Source organism: Vidua chalybeata, chromosome 7, assembly GCF_026979565.1.
Source record: "Vidua chalybeata isolate OUT-0048 chromosome 7, bVidCha1 merged haplotype, whole genome shotgun sequence".
Taxonomy (NCBI): domain Eukaryota; kingdom Metazoa; phylum Chordata; class Aves; order Passeriformes; family Viduidae; genus Vidua; species Vidua chalybeata.
In genome coordinates, this window is record NC_071536.1 from 39,142,834 (window position 1) to 39,156,775 (window position 13,942).

The 13,942-nt window shown below is 37.3% G+C and overlaps 1 protein-coding gene across 3 annotated transcripts in view; it reads right to left on the bottom strand.

Annotated features, from left to right (window-relative positions):
- BAZ2B (bromodomain adjacent to zinc finger domain 2B) overlaps positions 1-13,942 on the bottom strand; it is a 111,050-nt gene that overhangs the window by 39,005 nt on the left and 58,103 nt on the right. For all 3 annotated transcript variants that reach the window (XM_053947948.1, XM_053947950.1, XM_053947949.1), the window contains 9 exons: positions 12,913-13,074; positions 12,342-12,535; positions 10,368-10,577; positions 9,296-9,694; positions 6,503-7,109; positions 5,030-5,326; positions 2,659-2,719; positions 2,003-2,111; positions 1,636-1,737 (listed from right to left, as the gene is read on the bottom strand). In XM_053947948.1, coding sequence (XP_053803923.1) covers positions 1,636-1,737; positions 2,003-2,111; positions 2,659-2,719; positions 5,030-5,326; positions 6,503-7,109; positions 9,296-9,694; positions 10,368-10,577; positions 12,342-12,535; positions 12,913-13,074 — 2,141 coding nt within the window. The remainder of the gene's footprint in view (positions 1-1,635; positions 1,738-2,002; positions 2,112-2,658; positions 2,720-5,029; positions 5,327-6,502; positions 7,110-9,295; positions 9,695-10,367; positions 10,578-12,341; positions 12,536-12,912; positions 13,075-13,942) is intronic.

The window sequence follows — 13,942 nt, forward strand, 5'->3', positions numbered from 1 at the left end:
ATTACCATAAAAAGCAGAATTAAAAACTTCTGGAATTACCTTCAGACATCCATGAAGATATGATTATCATATATTATTTTGAATCTGGATGACTCAAAACACTTTGGCAAAGAGGGTGCAAGCTCTTTTTATAAAGTATCAGTACCACATACTGTTTCACTGGGCAATATTATCAGTCTGAGGGCAGCTCCACTGTTTTCTAACTCCTCATTCACACATAAAATGTAAACGCATCTTAGCACATCTGGCACAGCTGCCCTCAGTCTCTTTTTCTATTAAGAAAACTTCTCCTTTGTCTACCTAAGTCTCAGTGGAAGCTATCAGAAACCACATCAGTACAAAGGTCAGCGATATGTAAAGCAAACTAATGTTTGCATCGCCAGTCTTGCCCGTAGAAATCTTCCCCTCACACTGCCTTCATTCTCAAGTTTTACAGGGCAAACTGCAAATCAACTAAAGGGAGAAGACAGATATAACTAAAGAAGGGGACAAGACTAATGAAGTAATAGAGGCAACAGACACAGAAAAGAGAATGGAGCAAAAAGAGAGCAGATACCCTGCCATACATCACATCACATCACATCACATCACATCACATCACATCACATCACAGTAAAATGAATTCTTTCAGTCAAGACATGCAGGTAACATAACGAAGTTCATAACTACAGGAACTCGTAACTGTTGAAGGCCAAATATGAACCAAGTTTAGCAATGGTCTAGCCTGCAAACCAGGAAGCACCATCTAGAAGTAGCTGCTTACCATGAATTCAGTTTTTAATGCTTTCAAATCTATACCACACAAACGTTACATATTTTTACAAGGTATTACAAGAACATCAGGCTTAACTCGAACCTCAACTCAAGACTGTTAAGAGCTAGTAACATGTTCAGAACACTTATCCCTTAAAGAAGCAAATACTTTCACTGAGAAAAATCCAAAAATTTTCATGTACATCCTGAAGAAATGGCAGCATGGCCAAAATACAGTAACACAGCATGGCACAAACACAGTAACAATTTCCTTAAAATTTTAGTTTGACTTATCCTGGTGTGGTTTATCTACACATTATCTAACAATTATACCACTGAAAGGCATAACTGGTATAGTTCTGCATCCCCCTCTGTAAAAGTGTCAAGCCTCAGGATGCTCAGAGAGTGTTCTTGATCCAGGAGACACTTGTATATAAACATGCAATTTACATATATATATATAAACACACACATACACACGTACATATATTATGAACACACTAACAGAGTGGGATTTAACATCTACACATAAATTACTACTGATACGAGGCTGTATACAATAAAAGAAGAAACAAAGTCTTAAGTCAGAAATACCTGAATGCTAAGATAAAATATGTAGCTCTGAGTTTTCAAACTAGACCAAGCCAGGTTCAGAGCTGATCATTAAAGCACCCTCTGGGCAAAGCCACTGAATGTGATTCTCAACACAGGTCAGGATCAAGCTCTCCACGTCTAAATCTAACTGCTTTTAAGAACATGTGCAGCTTTTAGAAATAATTAGCTAAAAACAGGTAATGCTTCAGATTGTAGCAAAAATTACTTCACCTAAACTTAAGTTAATGCTCCTTGGATCAAAAACTTTACTTTTTAAAAAGTGGATACCTGCGGTCCATCTCTGGCTTCATAGAAGTCACCCACTCCTATTTTTGCACTGAAGCTGAAATTGTCCCTTGAGATATCCATTATTCCATTTCTGCTGAGATACTGAAAAAATCACATATTTTTCCACTTCAGCTTGCAAATAGTTACAACCCAGCTTTGATGTACAGCTAACTTTGTGACTGTAACGTTTTGCACGTTTTGTCAAAGGGATACACATTTAAAAGACATCAAATCAGTAACAGTCTGAGATACATTACACCTCACATCATAGAAAATAAGTACCTCTATTGGAGAGAAAAAAATTACATATTTTAATTGCAAGCATGCTTACTAGCATTAGAATACAGAAGTTAAAAAGTTAACATACCTTTACTACCTCAGGATACTGTCTCAGCTTCTTTCCACAAGGTGCAAAATATGCTACTTCTCCTTGGAGACGACCACCAAAGTTTCTTATTCGGGTTTCTCTTTGCCAGCTAGAGTAATATGAAATAGTTGCATACAACAATACGCTTTTTAAAAAACAAGTAATTTGTGTCAATTTAAGAATTCTACCAAAAAATGAAAGAGGAAAATGTAATTAGAGTATCATAAATCAAACAGACCAAACCAGAAAATTTTATCACGTAGATTGTCCAAACTGACTAAATATATGAATTTATTTATATCAAGCGACTTACATATTACCAGAATTTAAACAGCTTAGAACTATACTTTAGGGAGTTATTTGGAGTCTGTATCGGCTCAGATCATTAGGATTAGTTTCCAAAGCAATACAGCTAAGAGACAGGTCATGTTTGCAAAAGAGCAAATTTAATGCACAAAAAATTAACACATGAAATACACTGACGCTTTTTAAAGCGATTCACAGTCACTGGGTGTCAGAAATCTAAATTGCTGAAGCCCTTTCCTTAGTATTCAGCCTCAAAATTTTTTAAAATTGTTTTAAAATTTTTTCTTTACCAATGGATTTTTGAAGGCATTATCTCCCTTTAAGGAAAGTCAGGTACCTATGTAACGTACCCATAATCGAGAGGAACACGCAGCTCCCGTTCATCTGCTACTCTTCGTCTTTTTGAAATACCTAAAACAGAATCTCTAGTTAATACCTAACAGAACTTATAAAAGAAAACATGTTCCTAAAATGTACTTTTTATGTTTCTATCCCCAAAACAAAAGAGAATTGTTTTTTCATTCTCGCCATTATGTACTTTAATTACCAAGAAAACGAATGGAAGTCGTCGTCTTCTGAAATACATTTTCCTCTAAGTTTCCTGTAACCTCATCCTCTGAAATCGTAAAGAGAAAACCTAACTATCCCATACCTATCTGCTTGTCCTGTTTAGTGCCCTCAAATATTGCTAGTCTAATTCCTTGCACGCCTGTTTTTCTAGACAAGAACATCTAAATTATTTTTCAGTAAAGAAGATGCAAATAAAAACACTTTACTTTAAAGATCCATATTCTAATAGGTTTAGTCTTCCTAGAGCACTGCCTATAGACTGCAGTCAAATGCCAAATGCAAAAAATTTTCTGACTCAGAACGACTTCAGCTTTTCCCAGTTCAAACAGATGTTGTGTTTGGTGCTTGTCAAGCAACTGAATCAATAGTATCCCAGAGACAACTGCCAAATGTAGGGGTTTTAGTGTGAAAGGCTTTCCTCAGGCCTCTGACAGCCACAGGACGTGAACTATGCACGCAGACCAACTTGTGAAAGGTGCACTTCTCAAAAAGGTAGTTAGACCTTCTGTCAGGAATGTGACATATCTCCTCCCTGGGACCAGCCCGAGCCCTGGCACTGGCTCCAGCCTCGTCCCGGCCGGGAGCATCACAAGGCAGCACAGCACCGGCTGCCGAGGGAGCTGCCAGCAGCTCCTCCCAGAGCATGTGAAGAGACCCCTAGAAAAAGCACCGAGGAAATGTCTGTGCTCAGATCCCAAAATTTAGACACAGGTCTGCACTCTTAACCTAACATGAATGACTACTGCATTATTTTGAATGGCCATAGTGCAAGGAGGGAGGCTGCTTTTCCAAATATAAGTGAAGTGGAAAGTTCAGTGCAAAACAGATACAGAGAAGAGACCACAGGACTCCTTCAGAGACTGACCAATTCTAGGTAAAAGGTTCACAAAAATTAGGTGATTCTTAGGTGTAGTATTATTATACATAAAGCAAGGACATAAAACTTATTTATTCTACCTCCTACTCCTGTAAACAGAAAAATCTGCTATCAGACTTTTCAAAGCATCCCAAATCAACACAGATTCCGGAGAAGAAGTCATCTTTTTAATTTACCCATTTGGATCGCTCCTAATCCATATGAAATCTTTTATAAAGTGTACAGTAAACAAGCCTGTTTCTGGGATAAAAATTAGGTAGATCACATTATACTTCTTCAAAGCTAATGACCTTTTATGACATGGAATGCAGCTTATATTCCACTGAATCCAAATATAAAAACCCATTTATAAGCAGATGTCCCCCTTTAAAAATCTGCTTACACACACATTAATAAACAGCAAGTCTCTAATTCAAAGTAGGAAATATGTGATTTAATTTCATTGTTACCATGCAAATTAAGAAGTGTGACTTTCAAAAATGCATTATTTATTGTAGCAATAGTAATTTCTAAATCTTACCAATTAAGTCACCAAATGATGGATTATAAGAACTATATAATATCAGGCAAATGCTAAATGTACTTTCCATGAACTTTTTTCTAAAAAAATCCTTGCACATAATCCATAAATTCTACTGAGAATTTTGAAAGACTTACTAGAAAATTATGTTCTAACAAAATATGGTTACAAAGTTTGTTGAGGAAGGGACAAAAACTGAAGATTCAGAACATAAACTAGAATGTTCAGAAATCAGAAGAATTACTAGTTTAAAATGAAATGGAGAATTCCAAAGACTTAATAATGAAGAGTTTTACTATCATAAATATCAAACCTGTATATTTAATTCTATCTTCTTTAAATAATTATACAAGTTAAAATACCCTAGTCTAAGTGTAATGTTCTAGTCTGGAGAACTTGCAATTTGGTTGACAGATCTTAATGACTGCTGCAAACACCCATGAAAAGATCACAGAGTCACTCAACAGCCAAAGTTAGAAGGGACATCAAAAGACACCTGATCCAGCCTTCCTTGGGAAAGGAAGCATTGCCAAGATTATCTTGCATCCTGACCAACTGGCATCTGAAAACCTCAAGTGAGGGTGACTCTGCCACATCCCTAGGGTGGCTGTTCAGTGAATCACTGTTCTGAGGGTAAAAATCTTCCAGAGCTGTCTCTTCATACCAGCACCTGGACTATTTTTGCAACTACTTTCACGAACACATGGACCTTAGCTATCACATGGTAGTAGCATAAGAGAAGACAGTGAGATACCACAGTGTGTACTTGGCGTGAGGGTGGAGGCCCCTGTCCCGAGGAACACTGCAGGCTGGGACTCAGGACATAAGGCAGCTGGTGCCGAGCTCGACGTCTTTGCTACTTGGAGATTAAGCGGGGTGGAATGAGCTGTAAGACCGATGGAAGAGCTCTTCACAGAGGAAGGTGTTTTATTCAGTTTCAGCGGGGCTTTTTCTCCCTCAGTGTCAGTATCTGATTCATCTTGGTCTTTATCATCCTCATCATCTTCCTCCTCAGACCCTTCTGTATCTGACTCAGAATTACTGTCAGACTCTGTTTAAAGAAAGTGCGGCAAAAGGTACATTATGACTTGGAAACTACTAGCAAGTACATTAAAGTGCTAACACTTGTGAAGTCTTTTCTCTTTTTATACATGCTTTTTTAATAACATCTCTTGAGTATAAATAGGAGGCTCTAATTAACTACCAAAGCTTTGAAGTTACTACAAATATGACAGTATTAAGTAATTCTGCACGATAATACACTGTTCTTTTGAATGGAAACAGATGAGTGACAGAAGCTGCAGTATTTCAAGACTGTTTACCCCAGAATGAGCTACAGCTAAATAAATCATCCCGTTAGACTGGCAGCAGCTGGGCATTACGCCAGGAAGGGAATTTTACGGGTGTGAAATCCATCATGAAGAGGAAGAAAACAACAGAACTGGATACAGGCTGAAAGGTGTCAGAATCAAAAGTATGGTGATCTGGGCAAAGGAGGAGTAAGAATCGAGGATAGCCAGGGTAAGGAACTAAAGGTGAGATACAATCCTGAGATAAAAAGATTAGTACAGGGTGTGTGGATGAGAGGAGGAAGAGAATGATGAAGGTGGAGGCTGGACACAAGGGATATCAGCACACAGGACAAAACAGTGACTGTGAATACAGTCAACTCTTTAGAACAGGCCTTGTCATTCTAAATTGCATAGCCTGGTCTGCAGCCCTTAAAACTGTCCAATTACTTGCTCATGGATGACTGTGCTCCTGAATGAGGCACAGAAACATGCTTTTCTTGCCACTCTTGACAATTTGAAGGCCCTTGAAGTTCCTCTCTGGCTAGGAAACCTGTTTTGCAGCTGGTCTCTGTCTGCCAGAATCATCAACCATCAATCAGCCTTAATGTCAATCCCTGCCTGAGCACTTTGTCACATGAAGCTGCAGGCTGGGTAACTAATGTGGAAGGCAGGTCTCCAACAGCCTTTCCAAAAGACTAAGGAGCCACCTCATCAGGACAGCTGACCAAGTATCTGAACACCCCAAACATGATTTTTGGACATGACACAATGGAGAATGAGGACATGTGCTAATTTCAATGATATGTGTAGGGCACTGTAGGGGCCATGCTGGCCCAGTATTTCCTGCCCCTATTTTAAAATATGGTGGGAAATGCATGTTTTCAAAATGCAAAAAATTAAAGTTTCTGCTTTTCCTATTAAAAAGGTTAAACCACCTGATTGGCTATCATCAGAATCATCTTCTTCATCATCCTCATCTTCATCTTCATCATCGTCGTCATCATCATTTGAGTCGTCAGAGTCTTTACTGCTGGGGGCATCTGAGTCTACCCCTCTGAACTGCTCCACCACCAGCTTTGCAGAATGAAGGCGGTGTTGTGGTTTTACTGCATTTACTGCATTATTGCTGACTGCTTTATCCTTTCCTGAACCAGGTAACACAGGAGAGGTAGAGGGCATAACAGCTGTCCGGTTACCGGCTGGCTTTTTCCCACATGCACTCAAGTTTATTGGCAAAGAAAAGGGGGCACTACTAGAAATGGCTACACTTTCATTGATCTTGGTCTGGGGTTTCGGTTTCGTAGTGAGTGCAAGAGGAGCCTCCTGGATGACGCTCTGAATAACTCCATTGGGTTGGTGATTACCTAAAAGTGCATTTGTCAGGAATGGGTTAGAATGGTTGTTTTCCAAGGATGTGAGTTTTTGATGAGCTGGTGAACTAGATGTTGGTTTGGGGCTTGACAAAGCTGCGATAACCTTCTTCAGGCTCTTCGATGATTCCTGTTTCTTTAGCTGTGCTGGGAATGTCTGTTTATATTGTTCCTAAAGAAATAAGAAGACAGAGGAATAAAATGTGGAGATGTTTGTTTGGCTTAGGTGAGCGTTAGGAAATTTTAAACATCTGCTAAGCCATTTTTAGAAAGCCAAAAGCAGATACTAGGTACAACAGAGGAGATGAGTAACTACTGATTACACAAGTCTTGCATGATTTTTTCTCTGTAAATCATGGAGGGAAAGATGAACTGAACTCAAGATGAAGTTGATTCAAATACACAGGGAAGCTTTCTCACCTGCTACAATGCTCTAGACAGACACTTTCATAAAGGTATTAATCATTCTGAAAAAGGCCATTTTTAGAAAGATACTGCTCTTGTGTGTACCAGCACAGGAAAACCTCTTCTTATAACTTAATTCAACATATAAAAATCCCATTAATGAATGTACAGCTATCTTTAATAATTTGTTCACTTTAAAGCACAAGGTAAATACAACACACTAATGGCCACAATACTAGAAAACCAACAGAGGACTCTGGTGTAGAAAAATTTTATTTAAAATAATGAGAGGAAAGGTATTACTCAGAAATGCTGTGATATGCTAACTGTTTAACTGAAAGAGTAGTAATTGAAATTCTTCATGCAAAACTTAGTAATAGTTCAGAAATGCATGTAAAGCCTACAGTGTCTTTAGTCTAAAGACTCTTCCAAAGGAAAAAAACGCACATCATCTTCAATAGAAAATACAATAAAATGAATAAAGATAGTACAGTTTAAAATCTATTTTTAAAAATTAAGTCAAACACAACACATGCTTGGAAGTTACTAACATTTAAAACTGAATAAGAAAATATGAAGAACTCTAAAATAAATATTCACACAGTGTGTACCTCCAGTAAAAGTTTTAGAGAAATCAAATTACTAAATGTGTGATCTATCACCAGCTAAAGACTCAATCTAAATTTGAAAGCAGAAGCTTCTTTCAATAGCAAAGATGTATGCTCTCATGATTATAATTTAGCTACTTCTGGTAAGTGACAAGCTTATTTGAATTTTACCTAGTAACAGGAAATTGGAAAGAAAAAACAGCTTTTATCTTCTAGTCTAGCAATAAAAATTAAGGATTTTTCAGTCCTGAGGGCCCGTGAGTTAGCTGCGAATCAGAATCGAGTTCACTACTCCTGAGTACTACTTAGTTTAAAACAAAATTTGAAAAATAAAATAATAATGACAGTTGCCTCCATAAATGTACTTTTTTATATATTTATTTTTGCATAGCCACAGTGTTTATAAAATGATCGATTTTTATTCTCTTCTAATCCTCATTCAAATCTCACTGAAGAGAAAATTCATCCGCAGTCACCTTAATTGCTATTAAAAAAATAAATAAATTGAGGATTTATTTTCTAAAAATTCTAGAACTCGCAGATCTGTTAAGACAGACATGTAAACTTATTATCCAGTCCTGATCAGTAAAAAGAGGATAAACTGAGGGAGGGTGGGCAGGCCCTGGCACAGGTGCCCAGAGCAGCTGTGGCTGCCCCTGCATCCCTGGCAGTGCCCAGGCCAGGCTGGACAGGGCTGGAGCACCTGGGACAGTGGGAGGTGTCCCTGCCATGGCAGGGGAGGAATGGGATGGGCTTTAAGGTTCCTTCCAACCCAGGCCATTCTTTGATTCTAAAAAAACTATTGAAATGGCCATACTGAGTTTTTACAGCTATCAGTGCATAAATACCTGTCTTTAAAGAGCAAACAAAACTCAACATTACATTGAGCATTTTTTTAATGTCCTTCAGCTTTTTTGTTTAAAATCATGGTTAAAATAGGTGATTTCAATTACTTTGACTTGAAACTATCTAACTTAAAAGAAAGTGAAGTCATGCTTACATACTAGATATGTGAAGTATTAAATCAGCATTTTAACTGAACCTAGAAGCACAGGAAAAATATCCAGGCCACACAATTTACTTATTTTGATATTTACAATGGTCTTATTTTGATATTGATTTCAGGTGCACATTGTTCTTAAGAGATGCATGACCCACACAATTTAGTTCACTTACACCATTCAGAAATCCAGATCAACTCTAAAAACACATAAACTCCCATGATTATGAAAATATATATATACTTATAATTTTAATACACAATATTTAAAAGAGCTTGATGGCAGAATGTTATGCCTTTTTAAGCAGATGACACAGGTTACAAATAATCAAAAACTTCACTCACCCGTTTAGATCTAACATCGCTGGTCAAAGTGATAGATTCTTCAGAGGTATTTTTATTCCCTGCTTTGAGTAGATCAGGGGAAGGAACTATGAGTTTTAAATAGGTCTCCTTTTTGGCTTCATGTACCAAAGACAAAGGTTTCACATTAGGAACCAATCCCGTAGACTGTATTACACTTGTGTGTTTGTTCACAGATTCCTCCTTTGCCTGAGAGCTTTGAAAAATAAATGGAAGCTGCTGTGACAAAACCTGAGGCTGCTTCTGCTGGGACTGGAATGATGAGTGAGTCTGGGAATCAGACACAAGAGGTATCTGCTGGTGTGTTCTTTTTTCTTGAGACTTGTCCTGTGATTTCTGTCCATCGGTTTTCGTATCTGTTACACCACTATGCATTAGCACCTGCAAAATATTTATTTTTGACTGTTCATTACATAAGTTAAAGATCCTTTTAAAAAGGCTAAACATATGATCCCTGAAACAATTACAATAGTCTTTGCAGAGGATGAACAGTAATTATTTTTAAATCAGTCCTGTAATATATTTATTGTTAATTTTCAGTTTTTCCCCCCAGAACGTTACGATAACGTTTACTAGAGAAGGAGTATTAAATCATGGTTGTTCTTAAATGTATTTCTGACTGTAAACCTAACAGGATACCAAAGATTCCAGTCTTATTGTTCTACTAGTAGGGAAAATAAGGCACTCTACTAGGAAAAGAGCAACTGCCAAAGCAATATCCACAATGATATATTTTCAGTTCACTACCTGCACGCAGTACTTAATTTCTTTGTATTTCCTACTTCATAACAAAAATAAGTCTACCAACTGTAAACTCCAGGCCTGTAAAGAACAGCAATACACAGACAGGCATGCACACAAAAGAACCAAAAAAACCTCTCCCAGAAACCTCACAAACAGAAAACCCTGAAGCAAACCTAAAAAGAGTATTTTTAGCATTTATTAATGTGCAGTTGAGTAATTGTTGACTATTTGTTCACAGACATGAGTATGTCAACTTGTCACAAACAGCTTGTAGCAACAAGACTGTGGGCAGCAGAGTGTGGTGTTATACCTTGTTCTTGCTTTTGTGATGTGCTTCATTTTCGGAATCAGATTCATCATCTTCACTCTCTTCAGCACTCTGGTCCTCCTCCTCCTCCTCTTCATCCTCCTCTAGGTCATCTGAGTCACTACTACTTACACCTTCACTTGAGGTGTCTGAAGAGGAGCCCGAATCACTGTCGCTGTTACTAGAGCTTTCCACTGCTTTTTTTCTGGGCTTCTACCGGGAAGATGAATTCTCCGTTAATGCTTCCATTTTAATGCACAAAAATTATTATTACACATAATCTTTGAAACAAAGAAGAGTGAGACTTTAGAGCAAAGTGATCTGCGATGCTTAAAGCAAAAGTGCGTCACAAGGTGATGAAAATTAAAAACTGGTCACAAAGTTCCACTGAAGTCTTTTTCTGACCACTGCTGACATCACTACATCACAAACTAAAATGCCAAATTTAGACCTAGAACATTGACCTAGAATTCAGGTCTAGTAAACCTCCACAGAATGTGCAGATTCCAAAAATAAAATTCATACCCAAAACTCGTAGTGCAAGTTAGTGCAGAAAGAACAACAAATATTAGGTTTATCAAAGTTTCAGTGATGCATTCATTTAACTACTTTCACAGCATGGTCTGTACAACAATGTAGAGTTTTGAGGACTGAAAAGAGTATGTTCATCAAATTGCTTCTGGGATAAGCTTCTGAAAAATGGACCAGAATCTGCTGAAATTCTCTGACAACTACATTATATTGAAAGTAACTCTAGATTTTCATCAACTGTAAAAATGCTTTGATATCAGCTTCGCCTTTTTCTTTTTTTCCTAAAACTAAATAAGTATTTTAACAATTTTTTTAGATACCATCCTCAAAAATAAATTACAACTAAGGAGAGGACTGACGAAATCAGAAGATGAATACTAAAAAACTAAAACCCTAAATAAAAGAACTTCTAGAAAAGTATATTAAAAGGTTTTAAAGTAAGACATGCTTTTAAGAAGAGGCAAGTTTTACACATAGAAATTTAAAAGCTTAACATCATTTGTTCAAAGCTCAGCTTTAATAATCATAATCATTCTCATATTAGAATTCTCATTTGGAGTAATTTCTGTGTTTTGATACAAAAGGTTGTGCAAATCATTACACTGACAAATACCAATTACCTCATAAAAAGTTTCAGAGGAAAAGAAGTTAGGAAAATCAGCATATCAACTAAGATTAGGAACAACAAACTCCATTTCAGTATTTAAAAATTTACTACAGGAACTTAAGAAAAAGACAACCTGACATTTATCTGCATGAGACAAAGGACTTAAAAGTCAAGATACGGAACACAACATTCTTAAGAATGGTACTTGCACATCGAATCCATCCTTTTACAGCACGTCAGTATTTAGTCAATAAAACTGGAGTTTGAAATCAGTGCTTGCATCCAGAAATCTATCAACAGTACCAAATTTATACTTAAAAACGAAAGGTAACACAAAGGAGAAGATAACAATGCTGAAAGACATCCTGAAAGAAAATGGGGGGTGGGGGGAGGAACCAAAACAACAAACCAACCAACCAACCAACAATGGGCAAAAAGAAATAATCTATAATGTTGTAATTGTAATACCAATATATGTGTGTATATATATACTGTAATATAATAATATCAAATACGGGTGTTAAAAATACTTTTTTTTTTAATTAGATAAATTAAATAGAACAAGGTGTTGGACACCGCTATTAACTTATTAGTGAAGTTAGCACTAATAGTAACTTTTCATTCATAAGTATGTTAAAAAAACCCCAAATAATTAAAAAAATTTCAAACACCAATAGACAAAAAATCCCTACAGAGATAAGGAGATAGATCCTGCTGTAATAGATCAGAAGAATCCAAAACATTTTGTACTCAGAAAGAACACTTCAATATGCTCCTGTGTGCAGAACACTTATGTCAAATTTTTTGTTGGAATCTTCACTTTCCTTCAGTGTATTTACCTTATCTTTGATTTTGTCAGCCCTGGTGTCCAAAAGCTGAACTTTGCTTTGCTCCTGGTTGTATTTGCGTCCTCCAGCTCCTGAGGTCACATTTTTCACTGGTCCTGCCGATGTTGCAATGCTAGTGGAGAGCACGGATGTGCTGAGAGCTGAGACTGCAGTGGTACTATTGCCATTCAGTGATCCATTTATACCTAAAGATGACAGATTTACAAAGTGACATTTAAAATAAATCTGAAGTAACATCATTTCTTTGAGATGCTCCAGTCACACTAACATTTCATAGACAAGTAACAAGATCCTAGACTACTTACAGGTTACTAGCCACATATACTAAAATTTGTCATCAAAGTGTCACTCTGATTTGGAGTTATTTTAGTTCAATCATACAGAGCATCCATGATTTAAAGGCCAAACACATACTTGGTATGTATCATCCTTACCTAATAGAACCAATTTTTATAGAGCTCTTTAGGAATGGGAAGAATGAGGAAAGTAAAGCTCGAATTCCACATCTTTCTGCATGTGCAGAAGTTCAACATGATCATTTCCTGACAACTTCAGCCATTACCTTTGTCTGTATTACTCCGACTACTTTTTCCTGTAGCTCTTGAGTGGAACGAAGCAGAATCATGATTCTGTGCAGGAGGCGCAAACAATGTCGGAATTCCCAAGAGTGGTGAGAAAAAAGCTGCCCCAGGACGAGAATGCGTGTCTGCTGTTCGCCACCATTCTGAACCAAAAAAGGAAATAAAAACAAACTTCTGTTGTTCTAATACTATATTCAAGTATTTTAGTAAGCATATTGCTATGCATAATCCAGAGCAGATTTACTAAATCTAGAAGTAAGAACAAAACATTAAGGAACTTCTCAATGACATACATTTCCTGAAGCAACTCTGGTCTAAAGTCATTAAAGCCATGCTGGTAAGTTTGCAATGCAGTTTTATTTAAATGCATTCTGAAAATTAATATTTAATAGAAAACTATATGACACTGATCACCCCAAAATGAAACTGCTAGTCTTATAAACTGAATCAGTATTCACAGATCACCCTTTAACATTTATTATCTCAGCACTCTTTCTACATCAGAACAAAGTAACACAACAACTTTCAGTCACCTCTGCAATCTGAATCTTCAATACTCCAAGGCCTCCACCACAAAACCACATCTGAAGCTGTTCCCCTTGCGAAGACCTATTAAATAGAGGAGCTGCTAGCTACCCAATGGTAACTCTACAGCCACTGCAAGAGGTTTCTATCCCTGAGTTTGACACTGCATTGCAAAAAAAGCTGCCTCTATTTTTTTTTTCCTGTAACAACCCTATTCAAATGCCCTGGTTTCAACTGAGATCCTGCTTCTAACTTCAGTATGCGTTATGCCGTCTCTCAGGCTGGGAGGTTGGAAGACAAGATGAAGATCAGACATGATGAAGAGGTGGGTTAGTTTTTGCAGTAGCTGGGAGGGGGCGTGGCCAAGATCCAAAGGTTATTCAAATAAATCTCACATCATTGGCAGGGGAAAGGGACTCTCTTCCAGGGAGAAGGGCTCTCTTCCCAGTTGGCGCACCAGTGGCAGAGGTCGGTAATTGCCTATTG